The sequence below is a fragment of the Sciurus carolinensis genome, chromosome 3 (genome assembly GCF_902686445.1).
Source record: "Sciurus carolinensis chromosome 3, mSciCar1.2, whole genome shotgun sequence".
In the NCBI taxonomy this organism is placed as follows: domain Eukaryota; kingdom Metazoa; phylum Chordata; class Mammalia; order Rodentia; family Sciuridae; genus Sciurus; species Sciurus carolinensis.
The window spans coordinates 50,288,080-50,302,938 of record NC_062215.1 but is presented as its reverse complement, the minus strand read 5'-3'; the positions used below and the strand labels follow the sequence as shown (position 1 = coordinate 50,302,938).

The 14,859-nt window shown below is 40.3% G+C and overlaps 1 protein-coding gene across 5 annotated transcripts in view; it reads left to right on the top strand.

The window, feature by feature from the left end:
- Nucleotides 1-14,859, top strand: part of Usp43 (ubiquitin specific peptidase 43) — a 67,852-nt gene that overhangs the window by 25,941 nt on the left and 27,052 nt on the right. For all 5 annotated transcript variants that reach the window (XM_047546702.1, XM_047546699.1, XM_047546701.1 and 2 more), the window contains 5 exons: nucleotides 1,366-1,501; nucleotides 3,692-3,827; nucleotides 5,608-5,743; nucleotides 8,400-8,511; nucleotides 12,156-12,259. In XM_047546702.1, the coding sequence (XP_047402658.1) occupies nucleotides 1,366-1,501; nucleotides 3,692-3,827; nucleotides 5,608-5,743; nucleotides 8,400-8,511; nucleotides 12,156-12,259 (624 nt within the window). The remainder of the gene's footprint in view (nucleotides 1-1,365; nucleotides 1,502-3,691; nucleotides 3,828-5,607; nucleotides 5,744-8,399; nucleotides 8,512-12,155; nucleotides 12,260-14,859) is intronic.

Below are 14,859 nucleotides of genomic sequence, written 5' to 3'. Positions count from 1 at the left end.
AATAGAAACAAATCAGAGCAAATCACTTACCACTGCTTCCCTCTGTTTTATCTCAAAATGCTTTTTCTCCTTTGTGAGTTGTAGGAAAATGATTTCTTAAAGGAGCAAAGAAAAGAAAAGGGTTGTTCAGGGGTAGATGAGAAAAGGAGAAGCAGAGGCAGGAACAGTAAGGGCTCCACGGCTCTGCAGTGTGAAAGTTCTGCAGCCTGCTACACAGAGGCTGGGAAGGCAGCTGGCCCATGTCAGAGTCATGGAATATTAGGGGGCTTGTAGGTAGGGAGCTGTCACCGGCACTGAGACGGACACATTTCTTCATTGTGTTTCCTACCTCCTTAAGTATTCTCTTTCCTACCCTTTACCGGTTGACATCCTCTATCTGTAGGATACAGCTGCAGGCACATCTTCTTAGAGCTTTCCCTGCCAGCTTAACCTCCATTTCTCTAATTTCCTGTGCTGTCTGTTACAATTGTAACTATTGGCTTATGCCATAACTTGACTTATACTGTCATTAGATAGTGTTAGTGATAGATGTGATCTGAGACTCCTGGCCTGATGCAGCATAGCTCAGTGCTTAGAATGTAGCCTCTGGGACAGACTGCCCAGGTTCAAATCCAAGTTCTACTAATTAGCTGTGTGACTTGGACAATTATTATAGAATAGTATGGAACAGGAGAAACATCAGTCAGGAAAGTGGCCTTTGGTAAGTCAGCCAGGATAGTGGAAAGTAGAAGCAAATATTTCCAAGGGTAAATTCCATTAATGAGAATCAGCCTGGTGCAATGGTGCACTCCTGTAATCCCAGTGACTTTTGAGGTTGAGGCAGGAGGATCACAAGTTTTTGACCAGCCTTGGCAACTTAGGGATACCCTCAGCGACTTAGTAAAACCCTGTCTCAAAATAAAAAGTGAGAAAGACTGGGGATGTACCTCAGTGGTAAGCACTGTGAGTTTGATTCCTAGTACCAAACCCCCCCAAAACAAACAAACAAACAAACAAAAACCAAACAAACCAAAAACAAACAAACAAAGGAGAGAATCATTAATAGGGTTGATTTGTACTAGAAGGAGCTTGATTGCTCTATTTTTCAAACTTTACAGTTTGCTTTTGCTTAATGTTATGTATTTAACAATTAGAGTCTTAGAATCAGAGTTCTGTGAAGTGATTCTTAATCCAATACTCTGTTTTTTAACTCTTTGGAAAAGCAGTTTAGGAGATTTGGCTCTCTGCTGTCACCTGGTGGTAGTATACCTAAAGTACAGGGACTCATCAAGGAACCCAAATTGTGCTAAAGGAGCTGTTATCAATGATTGATGGTGACACTTCATGTCAATTCTTTAAGGATGTGCCTCCCTTCCTTTTTTGCAGGTTCTTGAGTGTCACCTTGGTCTTCCTCTGTAAGAGCCAGCGGTTCCTGCGGGTTGGCCTGGCTGTGCCGATCCTCAGCACAGTGGCCTCCCTGAGGAAGATGGTTGCTGAGGAAGGAGGCGTCCCTGCAGATGAGGTGTGATGGAATTGCATGGGGGCCTGGTCACTGGATGACAGAATGCTGACCTGGCCAGCTGCCTAGGCTAATGTGTGGTTCCCAGGTGACTCCAGCATGACTCATGGGTTTCTGTCTGATTAGTAGTTCCTGGTGTCTGAGGTTACCAAGCCTTGACTTTCCCCACATTACGCAGGATGCTTTGCCTTCCAAGAAGGCGATGGTGACTGCGATGGGAATCATTCTGACAAAAGCTAACCTCAGGCATGTTTACCGAGTACTGGGCACAATTCTGTGAATTATATATCCGTTTATATTCACAGCTGATTTGAGCACAACCAATCTTATAAAGTGAATATTACAAGTGTCCTCACTGTGATCATGAGGGAAGAAGTCCTGAGAGGTTGAGTGATTTGCCCAAGGTCACACGGCTAGGAAGTGGCTGAGCAGGATGTGAACACAGGTGTTTTGGTTCCAGAGTCTGAGCTCCTATTCTGTATTTTTGCTCCTGAGAATATAAACCAGGGGTGCTGATGGGAGAAAACGTGAAGTATGAGGAACAACTGGGAGAGACGAGGATGTGTGACATGAGAGGAGAGGCGGGGGAAGGTGGGATGGCTATCTTCTGTCGTTCTTTAGGGAGTCCTGGTAAAGGATTGAATTCACTTTTCTGAGGGGTCCCTGTGTCATGGTGGGTCAGAGGTGGTGACAAGTAGTGTGGCAGAATGGAAGGAGCTCTGAACGGGTTCAGCCACACTTAGGCTCCCTGACCTTGGACCGTGTACGTGATGGTTATTCTGCTGTTTCTTTAGCTGTAAAATGAACTTTTTTTTTCTTCTCTGACCGCCTCAAAGAATTTTTGCTAAATTAAAAAATGCTTTTAACTTTTTTATTAAGGTATGACATATTTGTGATACGGTGTGCAGACTGCAGACCTTAAAGTTGTGGTTTGTTGAGTTTTACTTATGTACGTGCCCATATAGCCACCATGGCTACTGAGCCTTTCCACCACCCTTGCGTCTCCTTCCTGTCCCCATCAGAACAATCTCTCTGATCTCTACTACTCTCTGCAGTTTTTTTTTTTTTTTAAACGAGGATCTTAAATAGGGGAAAAATATGTATCTTGCTTTGTAAAGTCTAAAATACTCTAGGGGACCTATTGTGCTTGTGTGTGTGTGTGTGTGTGAGGCGGGGGGGGGAGAAGTTTTTGGGAAAAATATCAAAAGGGGATGATTCCAGAGAGGTAGAGTTTGAATAGTAGAAGGATGGTCAGAAATGTGAGAGTGTGATATATTGGTTCAAAGAAATAGAAAAAACTGGGGATGCTATTATAGGCATTTTTTTTTTTCTTTCTTGTAGCATAGAGCTACAACCCTTTCTAAAATTTTGAGACAGGGTCTTGCTAAGCTGCTGAGGCTGGCCTCAAGTTTTTGATCCTCCTATTGCAGCCTCCCTAGTCACTGGGATTATAGGCATGTACCTCTGCACCTGGCTTACCCTTATACCTTTTTGATTTAGATAATTATAGATAGATGTTTTTGTTTTATATTATAATACCTCTTACCTTCTTCCTGACTTGTAGCAAAAGTAGTTTTCATTATGTTTTCCATTTTCTTTGGTTTATCTTTTCTTCTTACAACTCATATTTTCCTTCTGATTAAGTTTTTTTCTAAATACTGGAATGTATCTTTTACAAGGGAATTTCCCAGTGGATGTGCCTTGAATGGGTATATGAGTTATAAATGCTGAGATATTGATTACTTCAGTCTTGGGGCAGCAGAGTTGGGTCTGGGGCAGCCAGGACCCCACTTCTCCATTACCAAACCATCTCCTTGTGTTTACTTGTGTTCCATAAACATATTTTTCACATATGGAATAATGTAAAAAAGGTTAGTAAAACTATTCATTGAACCTCTGTAAGGGGTAAACACTCACTTTTTGTCTGAAGGGACTTTATTTAATTCTAATTCTTCAATGATAGTTTAGCTGGGTATAAAACATTAGATTTTCAAAGATTTTTTTTGGGAGGAGTTGTGGTTGAGATGTCTGTGGGCAATCTGATTTTTATAACTACTGAGTTTTATTACTTAAAATGTGTAGCCACTTGCAAGGAAAGGGTAAAAGAGCTTTAAGACTATTCGTCACTTCAATTTCTTATCTGTTAGGTTCTCTTAGAGAAATCAAGAGGAAAAATAATCCTTCTCATTTCAGGTGATCTTGGTTGAACTGTATCCCAATGGATTCCAGCGGTCTTTCTTTGATGAAGAGGACTTGAATACCATTGCAGAGGGAGATAATGTGTATGCCTTCCAAGTCCCTCCGTCACCTGGCCAAGGGACTCTCTCAGGTACTATAGTGCTTTGAATACTTTCATTTAGATATTATGATTTATAGTTTGAGAGGGTCCTTTCTGAATGCTAAGACACAAAACATTGAGTTTTAGTGTTTAGAGTGTCAGTTTTCTTTTTCCTGCAATTTGGTGTGCAGAGGGTTGATATTAGAAATTATTCAGCTAATAGTAGAGTTCTCAAAACCTTAGTGAACATTAGAATCACCCAGAGGATTTATTAGAACAGATTTCTGGGCCCTGTCTTCAGAGTTTCTGTTTCAGTAGGCCTTCAGAGGGGTGGGGCTTAGAATTCACATATCTAACAAGTTCCTAGGAGATTTGGATGCTGCTGGTTCAGGGACAACAGTTTGAGAATCACTACTTAGTGTAGGTACTTGTATGGTCTTCATTTGCAGTACTCTTATGATTCAAGATTTGTGCTTGAAGTAAAATTTCTACAAATTTGTGCAGTAGATGACAAAGAAGTTAGTAAATTGCATTTTTGTTAATAATTCCATTTCCTGATGCTTGGTTTTCCTAAACCTAAAACTGGCACAGTCAGTTTCTAACAGTTTCTTATACATCTGTCTTGGCTCAATTAGCCTGTCTAGAAGGCTCATATTTAAAGACCTTGTGCCAGTATTACAGTAGCAACTATCTCCTCCCTATCTGCAGTTTCAGTTACCCATGGTCAACCTGGTTTGAAAATATTAAATGGAAAATTCCAGAAATAACAATTTATAAATTTTTGAATGATTACATATTTTTATTGATGCATTATGTTTACACCGAATAGTGGGATACATTGTGACATATCATAACTTTTTTGGTGATGCTGGGGATCAAACCTGGATCTTCACCGCATGCCAGGCCAACTGACTATCACGGACTGTACCCTCAGTGCTGCAGTCCATAAGTTTATAACTTCTTTTATAGTATATTATTATAGTTATTCTACTTAATATATTTATTTTTGTGGTGCTGGAAGTCAAACCAGGGCCACACACATGCTAGACAGTGCTCTACCACTGAGATATATCCTCAACCCATAATTGTTCTATTTTATTATTGTTTTTGTTAATCCCTTTCTGTGCCTAATTTGTAAATTAAGCTTTATCATAGGCATAAAGGTATAAGAAAAAAAAAACATAGTAGCTTTTAAGGGTTTGGCAGCATCTGTGGAACACTTTAGAATGTGTTTTCTTTTGATAAGGGACGACTGCCATACCCCAGATGAATCCTGTGCTCTGGCCCCAAATCCTCAGCCAACTGTGGCTGCAGGCTATGAGAACTGAATGCTTGATGTTCTCTGAATCAACAGGGAGTCTCTGAGCGTTGGAATCTGGAACATAACACTGATAGATCCTGACTTTGTTACAACCCAGTGAAACCAAGCCCTCATTTCAAATTTACTCATGGGTCACATATATTTTCGTTGAAAGTCAATATTTCAGAACTGATTTTAAATGGAGAATAGTTGAATCCCTCTTCTTCCTCCGTAGATAAGACTCACCTTTGGGGGCTCTCTGATCAAGACATAAAAGTAACTTTGGAGTTCATTAAACCTCTGCCCTTATTTTAAAATTATTGACCAAACACAACTCCAAATTCATGCATGTGATCTTTGTATGGCAGTTACTGATGGCACAAGTACCATGAATCTTATCATCTCCTCCCCGATCACCCCCTGATGTCCTTCCACTGGTGGTAAATAGATGCTTAGAAAGGAAGAGGTCTAGAGAAGCCAAGGCTCTGGGCCAGCAAAGGAGCTCCTTTAACATACTTCTGTGTCCTCCAGCTCATTCATCGGGTCTGTTGGGGTCTCCACGCTTGGCAGCCCGAGAGGGTCAGCGGTTCTCCCTGCCTCTCCACAGTGAGAACAAGGTGCTAATCCTTTTCTGTAACCTGGTGGGGTCAGGGCAACAGGCTAGCAGGTATGTTTCACTTTATCCTTTTTTTAACCTCATGTCTGGGATTTGTGAACCTGTACTTGGGATTCTGTCTAGAATAATTTTAACTTGATAAAATTAAATATCCACTCCCAAGGTTAATAAACTAGGAGAAGGGAGTAGGGGACTTTCTGAACAAGAGGATTAGAAATAATTGCTTTAAGCAGATGGCTAACATCATCCTCAATTAAACATCAGAGTTTTCCTATTAATTGCAAGAACAATTATTCCTGCCCTCACCACTCTTATTTTGTGTTGTGTTGTAAGGGCTGGCAGTACAGTAAGCTAAGCTCAAAGAAACTGGCTGTATGAAAAGAGGAAAGGACCAGGCATGTTGCTCAGAGGCAGGGCATCTGCCTGGCATGTGCAAGGCCCTGGGGGTTCAATTCTCAGTATTGCCAAAAGCTAGGTGTGGTGGTATACACCTGTAGTTCCAGCTACTTGGGAGACTGAGGGGGATGATCATGATTTTAAGACCACCCTGGACAGTTAGCAAGATCCCATCTCAAAGAATAAAACAAACAAACAAATAAATAAATGAAAGACGAAATGAAATTGCCGCTATTTGTGTATGATATGGTAGAAAGTGAGTAGAACTGATGGAAGTATTCAGGAAAAAGTGACTGGTTACCTTTCAAATAAACAAAACCAGATAGCTTTCTTATATGGTCTAAATAGTGTTTACAAAGAAACGATAAATGTTTGAGGTGATGGATATGCTGACGACTCTGATTTGATCATTCTACATTGTATACATGTATTAAAATAATCCCATAAATATGTATAACTATTATTTGTCTACTAAAAATAGAATAAAACTTTAAAAATACAGATAAAGTGTTAAAAGATAGAATTCCAGGCTAAAAATGTAACTCAGGTGTAGAGCACATACTTAGTATACACAAAGCCCAGGATTCAATCTCCAGTACAGCCAAAAAGAGAAAGAGAGAGAGAGAGAGAGAGAGAGAGAAAGAGGGAATTCTGACAAGATATGTTTAGATTGATAAAGTGTTTCTAAAATTTTTCTGGAATAGTAAGTTGTTAAGAAAAGCCAGAAAATATTGAAAGAGGAGAAAAGGAAAAAAGATATTATTATTAAAACAAAATAAAGTTTTATTTATTAAATACTATAATATAGACAAAAGAATATACAATTAAATAAATGTTCTAAAATAGTCCAAAGTATCTTTAAGTATTATATAATAAAATGGTATATATTTTACATTTTTAGGGAGTGAATGAATTATTCAGTATGACTGAGCTAATTGACTGTTTTTTTAAAATAATCAATTCTTTATCCTTGCCATGACTTCACATAAATAAATGCCAGATTGATCAGAAAGGTAATTATAAAAAAGGAAACCATAAACTATCTTAAAGATAATTTAGGGGAATATTTATGTCTTTGGGTGGAGGAGATATTTAACACGTAAGGCAGGAGGCTATAATGGAAAAGGTTAACCTTTAAAATATATTTAACCTTTTAAACTAAAAGCAAATTTAAAAGGCAAAGGACAAGTGAGGAAAAATATTTATGTCATGTGAGAGGTGAAGGATTCATGTCCATTATGTAAAACCTAGCTCTCCCTCTCTGAAACTAATGAGATAAATACAGTCTTAGTAAAATGAGACTACAGAGATGAACATGAGTTCACAGAAGAAATACAGGCATAGGTTAAATATTCAGCCCATTAGTAGGAGAAATTCTGATTGCAATGGGAGGATACTATTCTTATACTTTGAAATTATTAAGGGATCTTTAGAAATTGAAAATATGCATTCTGGGCAAGAGTCCAGGGAATTGAGATCTTGCCTCACTGGCAAATTGGTGTTGCTTTTCTGGAGGGCAGTTTGGGGATAAATAGCTTTGGTCTTGCCTTTGCACTTTAGATCCTTATTCCAAAGGAGCAATTGGTCATGTACAGCCAAAGTGTATGTAAAAGAATACATGTAGCTCCTTCCATAAGCAATAAAAAATTGAAAGCAACTTGAATGTTTAATAATACAGGATTAGTTAATGAACTAGCCTGTCCATTCAGTGGATGCACACACACATCACTTCATATCTGTGCTGTGTTTTAGCAAAGTTTACTGGACAAAGCTCCATTGGGTCTTCACATGATCAGGGAACAGTGAGTGGTCAGTGATCTGTCCAGTGATGTCCAGGCACAGCTGGGACCTATAGCCATAGGCACAACCATTGTTCTTTGCACTACAAGTTCACTGCTGTTCTGTAGATTGGGATGTGGAAAACATTTCCAGTAATGAGAATTTTCCTCAAATACAAAGCTGACAATTGTGTCATCTGGATTTATCTCTGCCCTGCTTTCCTCTCCTTCTGATGTTCTGGTCTCTTTCTGCTACCGTGCATTTTATTAGTCAATTGATCATTTGGAGTAGTCTGTTTACATTGCAATAACTCCCTCGCTTTGCATCTCTGGGCCTCTTATATACAGAGACACTCAAGGCAGTATCTCTTAGGTAATGATGCTTTCTGATTGGTAGTTTTGTATTGTGCTTGACTTTTAACTCTTTACTTATCTAGTTGGAAGGAACCCTGAGTGGAACAAACACTCATGATTGTTGTGTATTGTTGGGGACTTTCCTATGCTGAAATAACCCGATTTCCTTGGATTTTCAGATTTGGACCGCCTTTCCTCATCAGGGAAGACAGAACTATTTCCTGGGCCCAACTCCAGCAGTGTATTCTCAGTAAAGTCCGCTATCTCATGAGGAATGAGGCCCCTGCACAGGTCAGTGTGAATTCTCACACTGTGGTGCTTGTGTGTGTATGTGTGTGTGTGCGTTTTGTGTGGGGAAGAGGATGGAATCCAGGGTGACTCATGAGAGAGAAGAATTTGCTGTGAACGAGAGTGTTCATTGCTTTATCCAACAACTTGGATTTATGTGCAAGAATGTAATCAGTTTATGACCTATAATGTTTTAATCTTTGCATTATTACAAAATACCTTTCATGCACAGTTTTTTCTTTGCTTTTTCCAAACACCACTGGAAAAAAGTATAGCATTTACATTATTCTCAATTTTGTAAATTTATGGTTTTCCATAGTTTTCCCCAGAGGATAGCACATTGTAATAAATTGTAAAATTTATAGATATAATAAATTTATACAGAAAGATGAAAAATTGCAAGGAATGGAGATATCATTTCTGCTGAAAGTTACAATTAATGATTTTGTCCTCATGTGAAAGTCTAGATATTAAAATAAGTTTGTCCAATTTTGAGAAACTGAGATTCAGAACTGAAGGGGAAACACCTTTTTGCCTTGTTCAGCTATTCTTAGATTGGTAGTTCCCAAATTAAAAAAAAAAATTAAAAATCATTGATATTTGGCATTTATCATCATAGAAGATATTGAAATTTTTAGGAACAGGTCAGTAGTATCAGAATCTTGTTTCTTCCCAACTCTCCTCTTTGAGTCTTTCATTTGGGGGATATGCCAGTCTTATTTCAGAGATAACCCTAGTAATTCATGTTCCTTCCTTTTCAGAAAACAAAAGCCATACGTTTGATTTAGGGTTTACACCAAATACCACTTGGTTAAGTTCACTACATTTGTTCCAACCTTTATCTCCAAAGGGTTTTGTTAATGGTGCTACAGAGCAGATCCGCTGTGGTGCCTAAGTTAGAAACTAACTTCTCTACAAGTAGGTCAGAAAATCTAGTAATAGCTTTAGCCATCTCCTAAATTGGTGTGCTTCTGCTTGTTGTTGAAAGTGGGTGAAACCACTTTCATGTGAACATTTCTCTCAGCTGCCCTGGTTCTTTACCTAGTATTATATGATACTTTTGCTTCTATATCTTTATAATCATTTCAGTTTTTTAGGAACTAATCAAGCCATCAGTGGGACCAGCAAAATTCAATTACAGGAAGCCTGCAACTTGTCCACCTATGCTTTCCCATAGATTCATTGGTAAATGTGTGGTCAGGATAATTTTTCTGTAGGAATAATGTTTTCCAAATGGTTGTGAGGACTAGTCCACCTAGTTAACCCATCATTCTTTCAATGCTATATTAAATATTGGCTCAATATGGTAATAATTTGAAGAGAATATATTAAGAGTTCTCAACAGTGAACCGAAGACATTAAACATTGTCAACATCTATTGAAGGTTCTAAAATGAATCTCCCCAGCCAAGAATGGAAGACAATGAACTATTTCTTATGAAAGTGACCAGTTTGCTGGACAGAATTCATTTGCATGAATCATGAAAAAGGTTATTATTGCTGAAACATTTTTATGGTCACTTTGTAAAATTGTGCTTGTGTGGCCAGCACTACTCCTTTGTGTGAGGGCAGGATCAGCTGCCCTCATGCAGATGTTGGTGCCTTGCTGATGGATGGTCTTGCCATGCAGCCAGCAAGGCTCAGGGAGTGACAGAGAAAAATGTTTTCTCCTCAGATTGAAATTAATGGTCTTCTTAGGAAGTATATCCTTCCATGGCCAACCCTGAATCCATTCCCCTAAAGTCACCTGGCTTCCAGCCATTGATTTTTCTTTGTTGAAGCCACAGATCAACTAGAGTGTGGTTTATAGATTAGGCAAATGTACAGACTCCCTGAACTTCACATTCAAGACCTTTGTACTACTTAGCTTTTCATGACTACAATAAAATACCCAAGGAAACTGACTTGTAAAGAGAAAAGGTTTATTTAGCACACAGTTTTGGAGGTTCAAGGACTTGGGAACTGACTGACTCAGTTCTGGTGAGGGCAGCAGATGGCAGCACATCATGGTGGAATGTGTGTAGGAACAAAATCATCATATGTCCAAGTGGAGCAGAGAGAGAACAGGCAAAGGGTCCACAGTCCCTTCCAGGATGTGCCCCAGTGACCTAATGACCTCCCACAAGGCCTTATCTCCCGAAGGTTCTATTACCTCCTGATATGCCACCCTGTGGACCCTATGGACCCTCGATAACAATGGCCCTTTGGGGAATGATTAAATTAAACAAATGATATCCAAATCCTAGCAACCCTCTACGGCCAGGTTCTGGTTCACCTCCAGTCCTCCCTTCCTCTTGCTCCCTCCCTGCACATATGAGCTGCCCCAGCCAAAGGAATCCTCTCAACTCTGAGTCTGTTTTGGATCATTCTCTCTTCCCAAGTGCTCACCATTCATCTTTCCTGGAATTTTTTTTTTCATGCTGGAGATTGAACCCAGGGATGCTTTACCACTGAGTTACATCTCCAGACCTTTTTAAAACTTTTTATGCTGGGACCTTCTGGGAAACTGAGGCAGTACCACGAAGGTCCCCCTTCAAACCCTGATTCTTGCCATCAAGTCAGAAAGATTTCATTTTGCTCAGATTAACAGGCATGAGACTATTAAAAGGGCTAGGAAAAGGGGACACTCTCAAGGGAGAAAGTGGGTCCTCTCAGAGAGAGGAGGGACAGCACACCTCTCCTGCCCTCCAGTTTTATTGGAGATTGGTCCCAAGGAAGTTTCCAGAGAGTTCCACCCAGGTCTCTCTCTTGACTTCTGACTGACATTAAACTTGCAAGTCCCCAGGACAATAACCATTCTAGGTCACTTTGGCCCATGCTGACCAGTTCTAATTGGAACCTCTTCTTACAAATATTATGGTCAGAGGGAATTATGCTTATCTACCTAAGTTCTGGGATCTAGTCTATGTAAAAAGTTCACACAAGTCTCTCCTTGAGGGTAACTTGTGTTCCTCTTATCGGCATTATTTTGTGCCTGCATTTCTCCTGCAGATAACAGATAGCTTGCTAAGGAATGTAACATATCCTGTTAACATAAGCCAGGCAGGGCTGCAGGTGAATTGCTTTTTAATGTGAACTCTTTTTTTTTTTTTTTTTTTTTTTTTTTTTTTTTTTTTTTGTGGTACTGGGGATTTGAACCCTGGGCCTTGTGCTTGCGAGGCAAGCACTCAACCAACTGAGCTATATCCCCAGCCCGAATTGCTTTTTAAAAGGGAAAACATGTGGGGGTCAGTGCAGTGGGCCTCATGTTCCCACCACTCACATTTGAACTTGAGGACCACAAGTTCAAGGCCAGCCTGGGCAATTTAAGTACTGATTATTAAAGGAATATTCAAGGTACACTGTAGAACAGCTGGTATGGTGACTCATGCCTGTAATCACAGTGACTCTGAGGCTGAGAGAGGCTGTCAAGGCCAGCCTGGGCAGCTAAGCAAGACCCCGTCTCAAAATAAAATAAAAAGGCTTAGGGATGTAGTTCAGTGGTAGAATGGCCCAGGGTTAATTCTTAGTACTGCAAAACCCAAAAAACTAGAAAAGAGCAATGGACATTTTTTTGAGTCATTTCTGTGCTAGAGTCCAGTTTAAATCAACACAAGGACCACTTAATGACCCCTTGATGACCCCTCTCCTCTGCTTTTGTCTTGGCAGAACCTGGGGTCTCTGTTCTCCATCCGGGTTGTGGGGCTTTCCCTGGCCTGCAGTTACTTGTCCCCACAGGACAGTCGGCCACTGTGCCACTGGGCAGTTGACAGGTAAGGAGGCTCTAGCTTTGGTAGGAAAACAAATGCTCTTTTATTTGACTAGACTCCTTTGAGGCTATGTATTAATAAAATTGCTCACAATACTAGCTATTCTTGATCACTGACCTCTCCAGCATCAGCCTTTTTGGGTCCTTAGAGAACTTCTGCTTTTTACCCCTATTGCCAGAGAAATACTACTATTATGGCCATCTCAAAGGTTGAGGGGACTTTTCAGAGATTAATGAACTTGCTTACATTCACACAGCTAGTTAACAGGGAAGCCCAAGTGTGAATCCAGATTGGTCTAACTCAAATACCCATATTTCTTTAAAGAGGTCATGCTACTGAGTCTAACTGGAGCATTCCCCCCTAGAATGGGTGAAAAGGCTGCCATCCAAACATTGGCCCTAAACTGTGAAGTGGGGCTGGAGGACAAAGCCAGCATGGCCATGCATCCTGTGACTCTCCTGATTCTCCCCATGTCCACCTCTACAGCCAGTCATTGTGCTTGGCAGGGCCATCTGCAAGGGCCACTGCAGTACCTAAGGGGTAATTCTGCTCTGTCCGTTAGTCATTGCCATTTTTTGCTCATTTTCTCACAGACTCGAAGTTCTCAATAAGGTTTTCTGATTTCCTGACTCAGGCAGGTATATTCTTTTCTAGTGCTTTTCAAAACTACCTATGATGAAAGACCAGTGTGTTTCCAAACCGTTACAGAACACTAGTTTGATCAATAATAATAGAAAATATCACTTGGGTACAAAGTCTATCATTTAAAAAATTATCTCCCTTTCTAAAGAGACTAGAATTAGGATGGGGGTAATCTAGAAGGTTTTAGGACCTATATGCCATCTACATCCCTGGGCTGGCACATGCTCTAGAGAGAGAGGGAGGCAGGAGAAATGTCAGCCAGGGCCCATCTGGGTCTTACAGGAACATACAGCACTGGGGAGAAGAGTCTCATGGTGCTCAGTGTTGGAGATGAGAACTGTGTTCCTCAAAGTCTGTTCTGAAGATGGGTGCCAGCCTGCAGGTGGATTGTCACGGGTCCATGACGAGAGCTTGAGAGGAAACACTTAGAAATGTCAGAGCAATAGGATAGAGTGAGGTAAGCTATACTGAATGTAGTAATTTTTAAAAAATAATGGAACTTGTACCCAAATTACATTTTTATTTTTTTTGATCAAAGTAATGTTCTGTAATGGTTTGGAAACAAACCAACAAACTGGTCTTTCACAATAGGTAGTTTGAGAAGCACTGCGAGAGAGTCGAGTTACGTTCCTGTCCTGATCCACATCTTTCCATTCACCTGGTGTCTCACTGTAGCCTGGTTCCACCCCTCCTGCCCCATCTGCCAGTACAGCTTGTTCAAGTATTTGCCATCATCAATCTCTTGCCTCCTTCACAGAGCCTCCATTCAGCTCCTCTTCACCTATCTATCCTAGCACCTTCTGGTTCTAGAAACTTCTTCCTTATAAAAAATTGTGATAAAGTGTACATGATATAAAATACATCATTTTAGCCATTTTTAATTGTATAGCTCAGTGGCATTAAATACATGTACATTGTTGTACAGCCATTGCCACCATCTATCTTCAGAATTTTTTCATCCTTCCAAACTGAAACTCTGTAGCCATTAAGCTACATACCCCATCCCTGCCCACCGCTTCCCTTCTCTTTACCCTCTGGCAACTACCATTCTACTTTTTTCTCCATAGATTTGATTATTCTAGATACCTCATGTATTTACAATTGTGCAGCATTTATTCCTTTTGTGTTTGGTTTATGTCACTTAGTATCATATATTCAAGGTTTATTCACACTGTGGCATGTGTCAGAATTTCTTTCCTTTTCAAGGCTGAATAATATTCCATTGAATGGATATACCACATAGACATTTATTTCTTACAATTTTTTTTTTGTCTCCTTGAGGTGTTCCTCTCCCTCTCTGGGGCCTTCAAATGTCATTGTACCTCCTTGTTTTGCCTTTGACCCTCTGCTCTCTCCCTCTGTGTTCCATTTCTAGATTACTTGCTCTTGGTTCTATCAGCTTTCTTTAGTTTGAGGGCCCCAGTTCTACATCTCCAGACTAGATTTTTCTCTTGGATACACACCCGCTTGTCATACTTTAAGGTCTCATAGACACTGAATGTTTGCCAATCTGAACTCTTCTTGCTTAAACCTCTCTTCTTCCCATTTTCTTTGTCTACATGGTGACTGCCACCTGCTCAGGAACCCAAGCTAGGAACCTGGGGACCATCCCTGATCCACCCTTCTCACCTTTTCTTTATATTCAGTCCATCACCAGATCTTGTTTGTCCAAATCCTGGTGTTTTTTCAGATCGATTCCCTCTTCTCCACAGTGACCACTGTCGTGTGAGTTCAGGCCTTGCTCACCTCTTACCTGGGTTGCTCTGGAAGCTTCCTATTGAACTTACCTGCTTCCAGATCAGCATGCCTCTCCTCCCTCTGCTTTCATACTTGTCTGTTACACATCCTTCTGTGACCTTCCAGAGCCCACTGGGCAATGTCCACATGACCACGGATGAGGTCTTCCTCTTACCAGATGGGCTGCCACTCACCATGTCTTGGATATTCCAGCTCACACCTTC